This window comes from Ichthyophthirius multifiliis, assembly GCF_000220395.1.
Source record: "Ichthyophthirius multifiliis unplaced genomic scaffold scaff_1120509250959, whole genome shotgun sequence".
Lineage (NCBI taxonomy): Eukaryota > Ciliophora > Oligohymenophorea > Hymenostomatida > Ichthyophthirius > Ichthyophthirius multifiliis.
The window spans coordinates 26987-38779 of NW_004086338.1; the positions used below are offsets into that span (position 1 = coordinate 26987).

The 11793-nt window shown below is 16.1% G+C and overlaps 2 protein-coding genes across 2 annotated transcripts, besides 36 other annotated features; one reads left to right on the top strand and one right to left on the bottom strand. All coding sequences in view use genetic code 6, as the record gives it.

The window, feature by feature from the left end:
* The first annotated feature begins 858 nt into the window (after window positions 1–858).
* Window positions 859–925: a microsatellite.
* A 46-nt stretch (window positions 926–971) lies between these two features.
* Window positions 972–1020: a microsatellite.
* Window positions 979–1020: a microsatellite.
* A 110-nt stretch (window positions 1021–1130) lies between these two features.
* Window positions 1131–1203: a microsatellite.
* Window positions 1140–1205: a microsatellite.
* Window positions 1140–1207: a microsatellite.
* Window positions 1204–1239: a microsatellite.
* A 63-nt stretch (window positions 1240–1302) lies between these two features.
* Window positions 1303–1337: a microsatellite.
* A 32-nt stretch (window positions 1338–1369) lies between these two features.
* Window positions 1370–1458: a microsatellite.
* Window positions 1412–1463: a microsatellite.
* An 8-nt stretch (window positions 1464–1471) lies between these two features.
* Window positions 1472–3563, top strand: IMG5_119500 (ubiquitin carboxyl-terminal hydrolase family protein, putative; the record flags this gene model as incomplete). The annotated part of the gene is made up of 3 exons (XM_004034446.1): window positions 1472–2776; window positions 2990–3491; window positions 3523–3563. The coding sequence occupies 3 exons, from the start codon at window positions 1472–1474 to the stop codon at window positions 3561–3563; spliced, it is 1848 nt and encodes a 615-aa protein (XP_004034494.1).
* Window positions 2212–2243: a microsatellite.
* A 949-nt stretch (window positions 3564–4512) lies between the features above and the next one.
* Window positions 4513–4572: a microsatellite.
* Window positions 4540–4584: a microsatellite.
* Window positions 4557–4622: a microsatellite.
* A 120-nt stretch (window positions 4623–4742) lies between these two features.
* IMG5_119510 (hypothetical protein) lies at window positions 4743–8402 on the bottom strand (the record flags this gene model as incomplete). Its single annotated transcript, XM_004034447.1, has 10 exons — window positions 4743–5062; window positions 5446–5724; window positions 5792–6015; window positions 6198–6307; window positions 6391–6521; window positions 6945–7179; window positions 7233–7296; window positions 7350–7379; window positions 7756–7765; window positions 8396–8402. 10 exons carry the CDS (start codon window positions 8400–8402, stop codon window positions 4743–4745), a joined length of 1410 nt encoding a protein of 469 aa, XP_004034495.1.
* Window positions 5075–5175: a microsatellite.
* Window positions 5353–5394: a microsatellite.
* Window positions 5369–5431: a microsatellite.
* Window positions 5465–5536: a microsatellite.
* Window positions 6029–6104: a microsatellite.
* Window positions 6319–6387: a microsatellite.
* Window positions 6335–6387: a microsatellite.
* Window positions 6336–6387: a microsatellite.
* Window positions 6523–6554: a microsatellite.
* Window positions 6523–6565: a microsatellite.
* Window positions 6769–6846: a microsatellite.
* Window positions 6872–6910: a microsatellite.
* Window positions 6879–6909: a microsatellite.
* Window positions 7822–7881: a microsatellite.
* Window positions 8403–9057: 655 nt separating the features above from the next.
* Window positions 9058–9098: a microsatellite.
* A 707-nt stretch (window positions 9099–9805) lies between these two features.
* Window positions 9806–9885: a microsatellite.
* Window positions 9813–9857: a microsatellite.
* A 79-nt stretch (window positions 9886–9964) lies between the features above and the next one.
* Window positions 9965–9993: a microsatellite.
* Window positions 9994–10013: 20 nt separating this feature from the next.
* Window positions 10014–10054: a microsatellite.
* Window positions 10015–10054: a microsatellite.
* A 602-nt stretch (window positions 10055–10656) lies between these two features.
* Window positions 10657–10698: a microsatellite.
* Window positions 10665–10714: a microsatellite.
* The last annotated feature ends 1079 nt before the right edge of the window (window positions 10715–11793 follow it).

Below are 11793 nucleotides of genomic sequence, written 5' to 3' on the forward strand. Positions count from 1 at the left end.
AATTTATATAATTCAATCCTCTCCTCTTCATTAAATGCAATCATTTATTAAATAATATTACTTAAAAAATCACCATATTAATCTTTTACTTTTTATAAAAGTTATTAAATTTATTCTTCATTTATTTAAAAAAATTCCTTATTGTAACAAATATCATCCACATCTTCTAATGTAGAAGCCTCCAAAAGACTCATCCCTATACAAAAAATCTCATTTGAGACTTTATCGTATGTAGGTTCAAATTTTCTATACCTTAAAGATTATAAAGCCTAAGGAGAAACATAAAACTCAGCTGTTTAGGACTAAATTAATATCTAAGTATATGCTGAAAGTGGTTCTGAATGTAAATAAAGCTCTCCTAATTTAATTTATCCAAAAGGGTCTATTAGGACATTAAAAGGTCGAATATCTCCATGTGTAACTTAATAAGAATCTAAATAAAAAACCACGTTTATTAAGGAATCTAATATATAATAAAGTTCTCCAAGTTTATATGGGACATTTATTTTTTATCTTTGTTTTATTTCGTGTTTTAAATCATTATTATAATATTCATATAATAGGTTAATTTTATATAAAGAAGTGCACATTTTTTCTTCTTTTTCGGAATTTAATTTTATTAGTCTTGTAAGGTTTGAATGACAAAGTTATAAACGAAATTGAAATTAAGTCATTAAATTCATAAATATCGTACTATTTTTTATGTCTTTGGTTATTTAAGCGTAATATAAATCGTCTTGAGTATTATTTTTTATTACATTTATTAAACCATAGTGTTTATCATTTAATTTTTAAAGTTAGGTGTGGCTTTTTTCATTATATAGAGGTTCGTTTATTAGGTATTAGTTGGTATTGCCCATTTTATTTTATTTTTTTTGGATTTTTTGTTTTATTTTTTTATTGCTATTTTATTTTATTTTATATTATTATTTAAGTATTATGTATTATTTTGCTTGTTTATTTATTATTTTAAAAAATAAAAAAAAAAAAACAAAAAAACAAAAAAACAAAAAAACAAAAGGAAAGGAAAGGAATTCAAATTAGGATTGATATAATAATATATACTTTAAAAAATTTTAAATTATTTATGTTTTTAATTGGATTTAGTTAATTAAATATAAAATAAATTTTATACAATAATATATATAAAAATATATATATATAAAATATATATATATATATATATATATAAATATATATATATATAAATTATATTTTATTATAAATTATATCTAATTACTAATAAAAATAATATTTCTTTTTGCTTTTAATTACATATTCATTAATATTAATTATTTATATATATTAAAATACTATCTGATATTAAAAGAATATCTTAATATATATAATTATATAAATTATCAAAAATAATAAAAAATTTGAAATTAAAAATAAAAATAAAAAATTGAGTAAAATAATAAAAAAAAAATTTAAATTAAAAAAAATAAAAATAAAAAAAATAAGCAAAAGTATGTCCCAACCCTTAAATAAACACAAAATTCCTGATCGAGTATTAAAATAATACCAAGAAATCGGTTTAAACCCTACTTTATTATAATAAGCCTGGGACGAATGTAAAGGAAACGAGAGTACCTTACTAGACTCTTACCAAAACCTCTATACTACCATGAGTTATAATTAATAAATCGAACAAGCTGAAAAACAATCATATATATAATAATAAAACTTACAAAAATACACTAATAATATGGACGAAGAGAAATAATTAAATTAAGCAATTTTAGAAAGCGTCCAAGAGGCTAAACATAAATAATTGATAATAGAGCCTTTAAATCCAGAATAGAGAATTAGAAAAGAAGGAACCCCAGTAGGTTTAAAAAATTTAGGTAATACATGCTATATGAATCCTCTTTTACAAATATATTTCCACAACGCATAATTTACAAAAGAAATAATGAATTTTTAACCTTTAAAAGAAGAAGAAATAAAAGGAAAAGACCAAAACTAATTAAAAAATATAAAATCATGTATTTAACTTGTTTAAGAAATGCAAAATCTATATGGGCATTTAATTGGAAGTGAAAAAATGTACGCTGACCCATCTGATATTGTGAAAAATATACTAGACGAAAACGGAGAATAGTATTAAATAGGCAATTAATAAGATATTGGTGAATTTAATATTAATTTATTAGCAAGAATAAACGAAGGACTTTTATATTCAAGAAAATAATAAGTTAAAAAATTATCTAATAGTAATAATAATAATAATAATAATAATATGGAAATGGAGGAATTAGTATATTCTTAAAATTTAAGCTAAAATAATAATGATGATATAATATCAAGAATTACTATAAATTAAGAAGAAAATAATAGTGAATTGACTGTCTCAAAAAGCTTTTAATTAAATATGAGTGTAGAAACTGTCGTTACTTAATAATTCTTTGGAAAAGTCTTTATTTAAATGAAATATATGCTAGGTGATTAATATCATTAGAAAGAATAAGAAGAAATATTTAATATTATTTACTTAGATATTAAACAAAAAGAACTCTATTATGCTTTAGATGAATATGTAATCAATAAAATAGATGAATATAAAAACGATAGGGGAGATATTGTTTAAGCTGATAAATATAATTGGATAAAAAAGGCCCCCAAGACCCTTTTTTTTTAACTCTAGAGGGTTATATATGATAAAGAGACTAAAAATTTGAAAAAAATAAACGATTTTTTCCAGATTGAGAAAGAAATTTACCTCGAAAGGTTCATGTATAGCCAAAAAGAAGCTTATTTGTAAATTTATTCTCAGGTAAAGAATTTAATTTTGGAAAAACAAAAAAATGAAAACGCTCTTTAGCAAATCTTAAACTATAAAAATTCAAATATTCCACTTTTTAATATGTGTAAGAATCTATATGATTTTCTTTAGGAAAATATTACTTTATAATAATAATAAAAAAAGGAAGATCCGGTTAACTTTCCTTTATTTTTTGACTAAAAAATCAATAATTCTTAATTATAGGCAACTATATCTGTTTTGGAGGAAAATATTTAAAAAATATAGGAAAGAGTAGACCTTTTATAATAAAAAATTAACTTCTTATAAAAAAATATAAGTCAATCTTACAATAATTTCAATAAAAATAAATACTATCTCCAAGCTATAATAATACACGATGGTGATGCATAAAGTGGGCATTATTATACTTTCATTTAAGATCTATAATAAAAAAAATGGAGGCGATATAATGACATTTAAGTCTCAGAAGAAACTGAAGAAAACGTCTTTAAGGAAGCCTCTGGTGGCTGGGGTAAGGCTAGTGCATATAGTCTAGTATACGTGACTTATGACAGTGCTATTCCAGTTGAAAATATGCCCATGAGGTTATATCAATTCCCTTCTAATGAACATAAGATTGTTGATTATTACTATAATTTATTATCAGAAGAACAATAGAATCAAATTTGTGTTGATAATTTAAAATTTTAAGAAGAAATAGAAGACTATCGGGCAAACAATCAAAGTAAAATAATCATAGATTAATATATAAATAGATTTGAGTAAACTAATGAATAATCAAGGAAATGTAAATTGAGTATAGAAAATACAAAAGGAGCTCCTCCTCCTTTAATTTAGCTATGCGTATATATAAAATTACATCCGAAAAATATAAACGGGAATTAATAATCATATAATAATATATACAAATGGCTTTTATTAGATTCCTGTGTATAAGAAGTGGTTAAAAATTAGAACCTGGGAAATTTAGAAAACTAGAAATTAAAAAGTAAACTCAAATAGTATATTAAGGGAATGGGTGAATTTAAGGCTCCTAAAGATATTATTTTGAATTAATAAGAAATGAACTTAGCCTAGTCATTATAGTAAGAGTTCTTTAATTAATCTATTAATGCAGAAGTTTGCATTTACGCAAAAAACAATGCACTTAAAGGAGAATGGAAATATTGCATGTAGGCCTTTAGTTATTTATATTATGTTAATAAGTATTATTTAGATGATAATAATGGGGATTTTTAAAATGATTATTTTTATAAAATGTGTAGAGATTCGAGATTGTTAATTATTTTTAAAATTCTGGAAATTTGTGAAAGGGGGGAGTGTGAAAATGTAGTAGAAATTATCAGTATAGTGTGTGCTTTTTATTAATAGTAAAAAAAAAATTAGAAGATAGATTTAACTATTTAGTATTGGATTAATGATATTGCAGAAAATATTAAATATAAAAACGATAAATCAGTATTAATTGATTTTGCAAATAAAATAGTTACATATGAAAAGTTTATTGAAGGTGAAAATATACTTAAATAAGTTCCTAATGAACTGTAAATAAGATTATAATAATTAAAAGATTAATAATAATGGAATGCAAATAAAACAGAAGACTTTTTATTTAATGAATTAATTGGAAACTTTTAGAAAATGAAAAAAGTATTCGATAAGTAGATTTAATTATAATCAGGAATAAGAAAAAGTAATATTCCTTTATTTAAAAATGATAGATAAGCTTATTTATGATTTTAATAATATATATAAATATATATATATATATATATATATTTATTATATATATTTATATATTTATAATTTAAAATTATTTTATATTATATTAATATTATCAAATTTTTTATTATTTTTTTTTTAAATATTAAGATTTTTTTTTATATATTTTATATTTTAATATAATATTTATTTATTAAAAACTATTTTATGGTTATTATAATAAATATTATTATTTAAAAAAATTAGTTAATTATCATTGTTTTTTTTCAAGTATATATTTATTAGCTACTAAAAAGTCAAATATTCCTGTTGCTCTATCTTTATCTTTTAAAAAATAAATATTATATAATTATTTATACTATAATTAAAATAAACCTAATTTTAATTTATTTTCAGCAAAATCTTTTTTTATAAAGTTTTCTTTTACGGCTTCTCTTACAAGTACTTCCTTCATAACTAAATATTCATAAGGAGATATATCTAATTATTCACACAAATTAATTTCCTTAAAAAAATATAAAAATACATACATATATATAAAAATATTTATAAAGAAAAAAAATTTATATTAATCTAAAATAAAAGTATATATAAATATATTTATAAATACATATATTTATATATATATATATATATATATATATATATATATATATTTATATATAATTTATATATATATATAATATGAAATCAAATAATTATCTAATACTTATTCAGATAAATTAAGTGAATTATCTTTTTTTTTTTCTGTTACCATGTCTTTATTCTATTAATTATATTTTAAATATAAAATAATATATTTATGTTTTTATATGTTACTTCAATAAAAGTATTTAAAGAACGTGTTCTTCGTGAATTAGATCTATTAGTTGCACTATTATTATTATTTGCACTATTAATATTAGGATTATTATTGCCACTATTATTATTCTAATTATTATTAATTTAATTAGTACTATTATTATTTATAATGGCTTTTTCATTAATAATTTTTTCATTTTGTTTCATTTTTTTATTATAAGTTTCATCATTTTTTCTTTTTTCATTTAAATAAATTTCAATATCTTCAAACGTATTTAATCCGATTTTTTTATAAGTTTTAAGTTCTTCAATTTTTTATCTTATTTGTCTTTCTTTTATAATTCCTTAAACTAATCTTTCATGTTCTTCTGGAGTACTAAATCTAGCAAAAACTTTCATCATATTATATATTTCTTTTTCTTCTTTTGATCTTTCTTTATCAAGATTATTTTATTTTCTTTTATTATTAATTTAATTTATATTTAAGAAAAAAAAAAATACCTAAAATCTAATAAACCTCTTTCTATAACAAATTTTTTCTTTTAACACGTTCATCTAGTCTAGCATTATATATTTCAAGCAATTTATATTTCATGGCAAGTTCATTAGGTTTATCATCATCGTTAAACTCCATTTCTGCTAATAAAAGTTCGGCATCATTATCATATTCAACTTCAAAATCACCTCTTAAAGGCATATAACCAATAGTTTCAGAAACATTTCCGCTTTAATTCATAGTATTATTATATTATTATTATTAATATTATTATTATTATTATTATTATTATTATTATTATATTTTATTATTATTATTTTAAAATAATGATTAATTATTTTAGTAATACCTCTTACATTTGATTTATTTTATGATTATTAAATATTTGTATTAGATTTCGATATTGTTTACAATTTTTTCTTTAAAAATTTATCTTCAAATATTTCATTATTAAGATTATTTAAAATTTTTAATTCTAAAGTATTTTCTTATCTTTCAGCAATAAAACTTAAAAATTCTTACTATAATAGATATATATAAAATAAAAAATATAAATATATAAATTTATATATATATATATTTATAAATTTATAAATTATAATACAGGATAAAATTATTTATTTATTTTGTCTAAATGATAATCTTCGTAGTGTTTTTCTATTTCCTCTTTTGTTTTATCAGTTCCTATATGATCTTAAACATCATTCCAATTTCCAAAACCATATCTCTATAATCCTTTTTATAAAAAATATTTTTATATAAAAATATATATTTTTATAGATAATTAATAACTCTTTAGAATTTTGAAATATAAATAATAAATTAAATTATTTTATAATTTTTGATTTAATTTATAACATATAAAATAAAAATAAACTTTAAAAATATATTTATATGTAATTATAATTTTATAAATAATTGTAATCATAAATATTAATAAATGTAAAATAAAAATTAATTATTATTTATATAAATTTTGTAAATATATATTTATTTATATATAAAAATATTATATATTATATATATATATATATATATATATATATATATATATATATATTGATATGTTATCTTAATTTATCTGTTATATTTTTTTATTAATATATTTTATTATATATATTTTTAATTTTATATTAATATTTTTTTTTCTATTTTTACCTTCAAATAATAAAAGTTCTTCCTCACAAGTCCAATTTTCGCTTATTAAAGGATAATTTAATTTATTTATTACATTATAGTCTTCTTCTATTTTATGATTATCAAATTCTATTCCATCTGCGAAACAATTTACACATATGTCTGCATTGGATAATGTACAGTATATTTTTACTTATTTGCTTATGTCTTTTTTGCAATTATCACAATGTACTTTGTTTGAAGGATAATATAAGTTCTATTAATAATTTTTTTTAAAAAAATTATTTTTAGAATACTATTATTTTTTACTGTATATATTGTATTTGGTTGAGATTCTTATTATGTTTAAGTTTGCTTCTTTTTGTTTTTCTTGCTTTTTTATTTTTTTTAAATTTTTTTTTAGTAAATTTTTAGTTAATATTTTACTTCTAATCATCTTTTTCGTAATAAAACTTCCTTTTTAAAAATAAATAATAATTTAAATATATAAATTATATATATGTTATTTTATTAGATTAAATTTTTAATTATAGACATTTTTACATTTTTTTATTTCTTTTCTTATAGGATGTGTTTGTTTTATTTTTAGTTTTATTTTTATATAAGTCTTTTATATTTAATTTATTTTTTTCTTTTATTAAATTTAATATTTGTAATATAAAATAAGAAAATTTTTTTTTTAAAATACTTCTATAAATTAAATTATACACAAAATCCAATTTAAATTAAAATTATTAAAATTTAAAATTTTATTTTCTGAAAAAAATAATACATATATATTTTTTTAAAATTGATTGATATAATTCTTAAAAAATTATAATATAAAATATACATGACTAATTCTTAAATTATTTAATATTAATTATAATTATTAAAAAATTGAAAATAATAAAAATTATTATATATATATATTTATATATAAAAATTTATATTATTATTCAATATAAATTTATTATATTTTATTTATTAATTATCATAAATACTTTTAAGCTATATTGTCTAAACAATTTTTTACTTATTTAATATTTAACCTTTATTATTCATCAATTAAGAGCATATTTTTTATAACATTCTTTAATTCTGGCCAAATTAATTCATCTTAATTTCCAAAAATAACATTTAAATTAATTATTTCATCCTTTAACAGCTTTTAATCATTTAAATTTTTAAGAGGCAAAAATCCATTTAAACAATAAAAATAGATGATTCCAAGGCTCCATACATCACATTTTAGTGAATAATTTTCATTTTTAATCATTTGAGGGGGCATATAATATAATGTTCCTACATTTTATCCCGTATTTTCTCCTTGATTTATTCTCGCAAACCCAAAATCAATTATTTTAATTTAATTCTCATGAAATAATATATTTTCTGGTTTCAAATCTCTATGGAAGACATTTAGGTCATGTAAATAATCACAAGAATTTGCTAATTATTAAAAAATAGGAAATGCTTATTATTATTATAACCTACCATTTTTTTAACTAGTTTTTCTAAATTATCACCATTACAATACTCTAAAATAAAATATATGTTATCTATAGTTTCTGAAAAATAGATTAGTTTTATAATATTTGAATGGTTTAAATTTTTATATAACTCAAATTCCTTTCGCAAACTTTCCACTTGAAAATTAACTAGTTCTTCTGCGTTAGGTGATCTTTTATATTTTTCAACAACTTTTTATTTTTTATCATTTTACAGGCAAATACTTAAGTCTCGTCTTCTATTTTAGTCGCTAAATATGTTTTAGCATAACTTCCTTCCCCTAATTTATGAGTTTTAATATAATATTTTTTGTCTATTATTTTATAATTGTCGAATTTTGATATATTTATTTACATTTTTTTTTGTTATATATTTTTTATTGAATTATGTATTTTAAAATATAATAGAAAAAATTTAATATTTTAATTTAATAAAAAAATGTATTTTTATTATATATATAAATGCTGCATTTTAGTTTTTTTAATAAAAAATCGAAGTTTAATTAAGTAATTTTAGTTTTTATTAAGCTAGCTATTTTTTTTGGTATTTTTTATTTTCTTAAATTATTATTTCTTATTTATTTATAGATATTATTTTTAAATAAGACAACAACAAAATAAAAGTAAGTTAATCTATTTGTAAATAATAAAAAATATTATTTTTTTTAATAATAATTATATTTTTAAAATGTATTTGCTTTATTTTCATGGTTACTAAAATGTTATATTAAAATTATTAAATAAAATTTTCAAATTTATAAAATATCTTAAAATTTTTATATATATAAAATAATAAAAATAAATATAACAATTAGTATAAAAATAGTTAATATATATTTATAATTTTAATATTTTTTTATTTAATTTTTAGATTATATAAAAGCCAATATTAGTTTATTTTAAGAATCTTAATAAAATACTCTTTTTTTAATTAATTTTATCAAAAATTTTACTAAAATATATCATAATAATATTTTAAAAATATAACAAATTTATTTTTTAATAATAATAAATTATAGTCGATATATAAAATATAAAATTTTTATATTATATTTATTTTTAATAATAATAATCAAAAAATTTACATTATATTTAGTTATTAATAAAAAGAAATAAGAAAAAAACTATATAATTAAAAAAATTAATAATCATAATATTTAATATAATAATTTCTTTAAAAAAATAATTTTCCTAATTTTTAATATTTATTTTTTGAATATAAGAATATTAAACTTTTTATATTTTTAAATTTATATTATTTTAAATAAAGCACATAAAACTAATATAAAATAATAAAAAAATTTGAAAAGCATTAGAAAAATAGAAAAATTATAATAAATAGTACTTAATATAAAAAATAAAATAAAAAATATTTATAATAATAAATATTTGTTTAAAATATAAAAATATTAAAAATGTAATTATAATAATATAAAAAAAGTAAAAAATAAGAAATTTAATAAATAAAAATAAAAATAGATTTATATAAAAATTTGCATTTACGAAATTTCTAAAAATAATATAAGAATAATATAATATAAATATAATTTATATATATTTATATATTTATATATTTATATCTTAAATAACTATAACTATAATTTATTTTATTTTTATTTTATTTTTTTATTTATATTTTATATTGAATTTGACTTTTTTTCAGTCATAATTTTTTTTATTTTTTCATTCAAGTATTTTAACTAATAAATTTTATCAATTTTTTCATTTTTATTTATTTGAAAACTAAAAATATTTTGATATGTATTTTTTAAACATTATTATTAATTTTATTAATATTTTTATAATGTAAATATATATAAGTTAATAATTATTTAATATAAAAATTACATATATTTATTTAAAATATTAAATTTAATAATAATTCCATTTTAATTAGTTAATCTTTGTCAAATTGTCTTAAACAAAATATTTATTATTATAAATATTATTTTTTTATAGATTTTATATAATATATTTCAATATAATTAATATTATATTTCATGTTATATTATAATTTATTTATCTAATAAATTTTTATAATTTGGTTACAATTAATATATGTGTAATGATATATATATTATTTAATTATTAATTATTTAGATAGAAAATTTTTAGATATTATAATAATTTTTTATTTTTTTAAAATAACACATAAATTATTATAAATCATGTTAATTTATTAATATTATTTATTTTATTATATCCTTTTTTTTCTTTTTTTGAAGATTATTGTAAAGTTTATTTATAATTTAATAAAATCATATAATTAATATAAATATAATTTATTAATTAATATAAATACATTTTTAAATATTTGACTAATTTTTTTTGAAAACAATCTAATATAACATTTTTATTTTAAATAAATATATAATATCATATCATATAATATAATATTATTTTTACATAATTTATAATTATTATTTATTTAATAAATTTTATAAATAATTATTTAACAAAAATTATATGAATACACATAACAAAAATATATAAAAATATATTTTACACACAATTTTTTTTAAACATTTATATAATTTTGTATACACTAATTTTATTTTTTTATAATTCATTTTTTAATTTTTATATCTATTTAATAAATTTATAATATTCTTTTTTACTTATTAATTTTTTATAGCCAAATCAATTCAATTTAGTATCATGTGTAAAAGTTACCTTTTTTTAATTTTTCTTTTTCTGAATTAAATCGATTATATGTGGTTTTTATGCATTTTATATTGTATTTTCAAAAGTTTATTACATTAATATTCTTTCTTCCTAAGTTAAATCTTTTAAAATTTCACAATTTGTAAATAATAACTTTTTAAAATGCCTATCTCTAATGTTTTCTTTAAACCTACTTTTAGAATATTTATTAAAAACATATTTGGCTAAAAAAATTTTAATAATTAATAAAAATATCAATATTTTTATAAGAAAATTAATATTTAAAGCTTATATATTGCCCAAAGAATCATAAAAGAAACTATTTATTTACTAAAATAATATCGATATCATTTTTTATTCCAAATTAATTATTTTTATTTTTAATTATAATATTTTTTTTATATTTTTTCTTTAATTTATTTAAAAAGAAAAAAAAAAAAAGTCGATATTTTAAAATATAATTAAATAATTAATTACATATATGAAAATATAAAATTTTCAAAATATTAAATTTATTTTATAGAAATGCTAAAATAATTAAATTGCCTCATAATTTATTATAAATATTTTTTTTTTTTTTAATATAAAACAATAAAAAAATAAAATTAAAAGAGAAAAATAAATATTTTATAATTAACATTTTTGATTAAAAATAAAAAATTATAAAATTATATTAATATAGTTTTAAATTTAAAAAAAAAATAGGAATCTCAAAA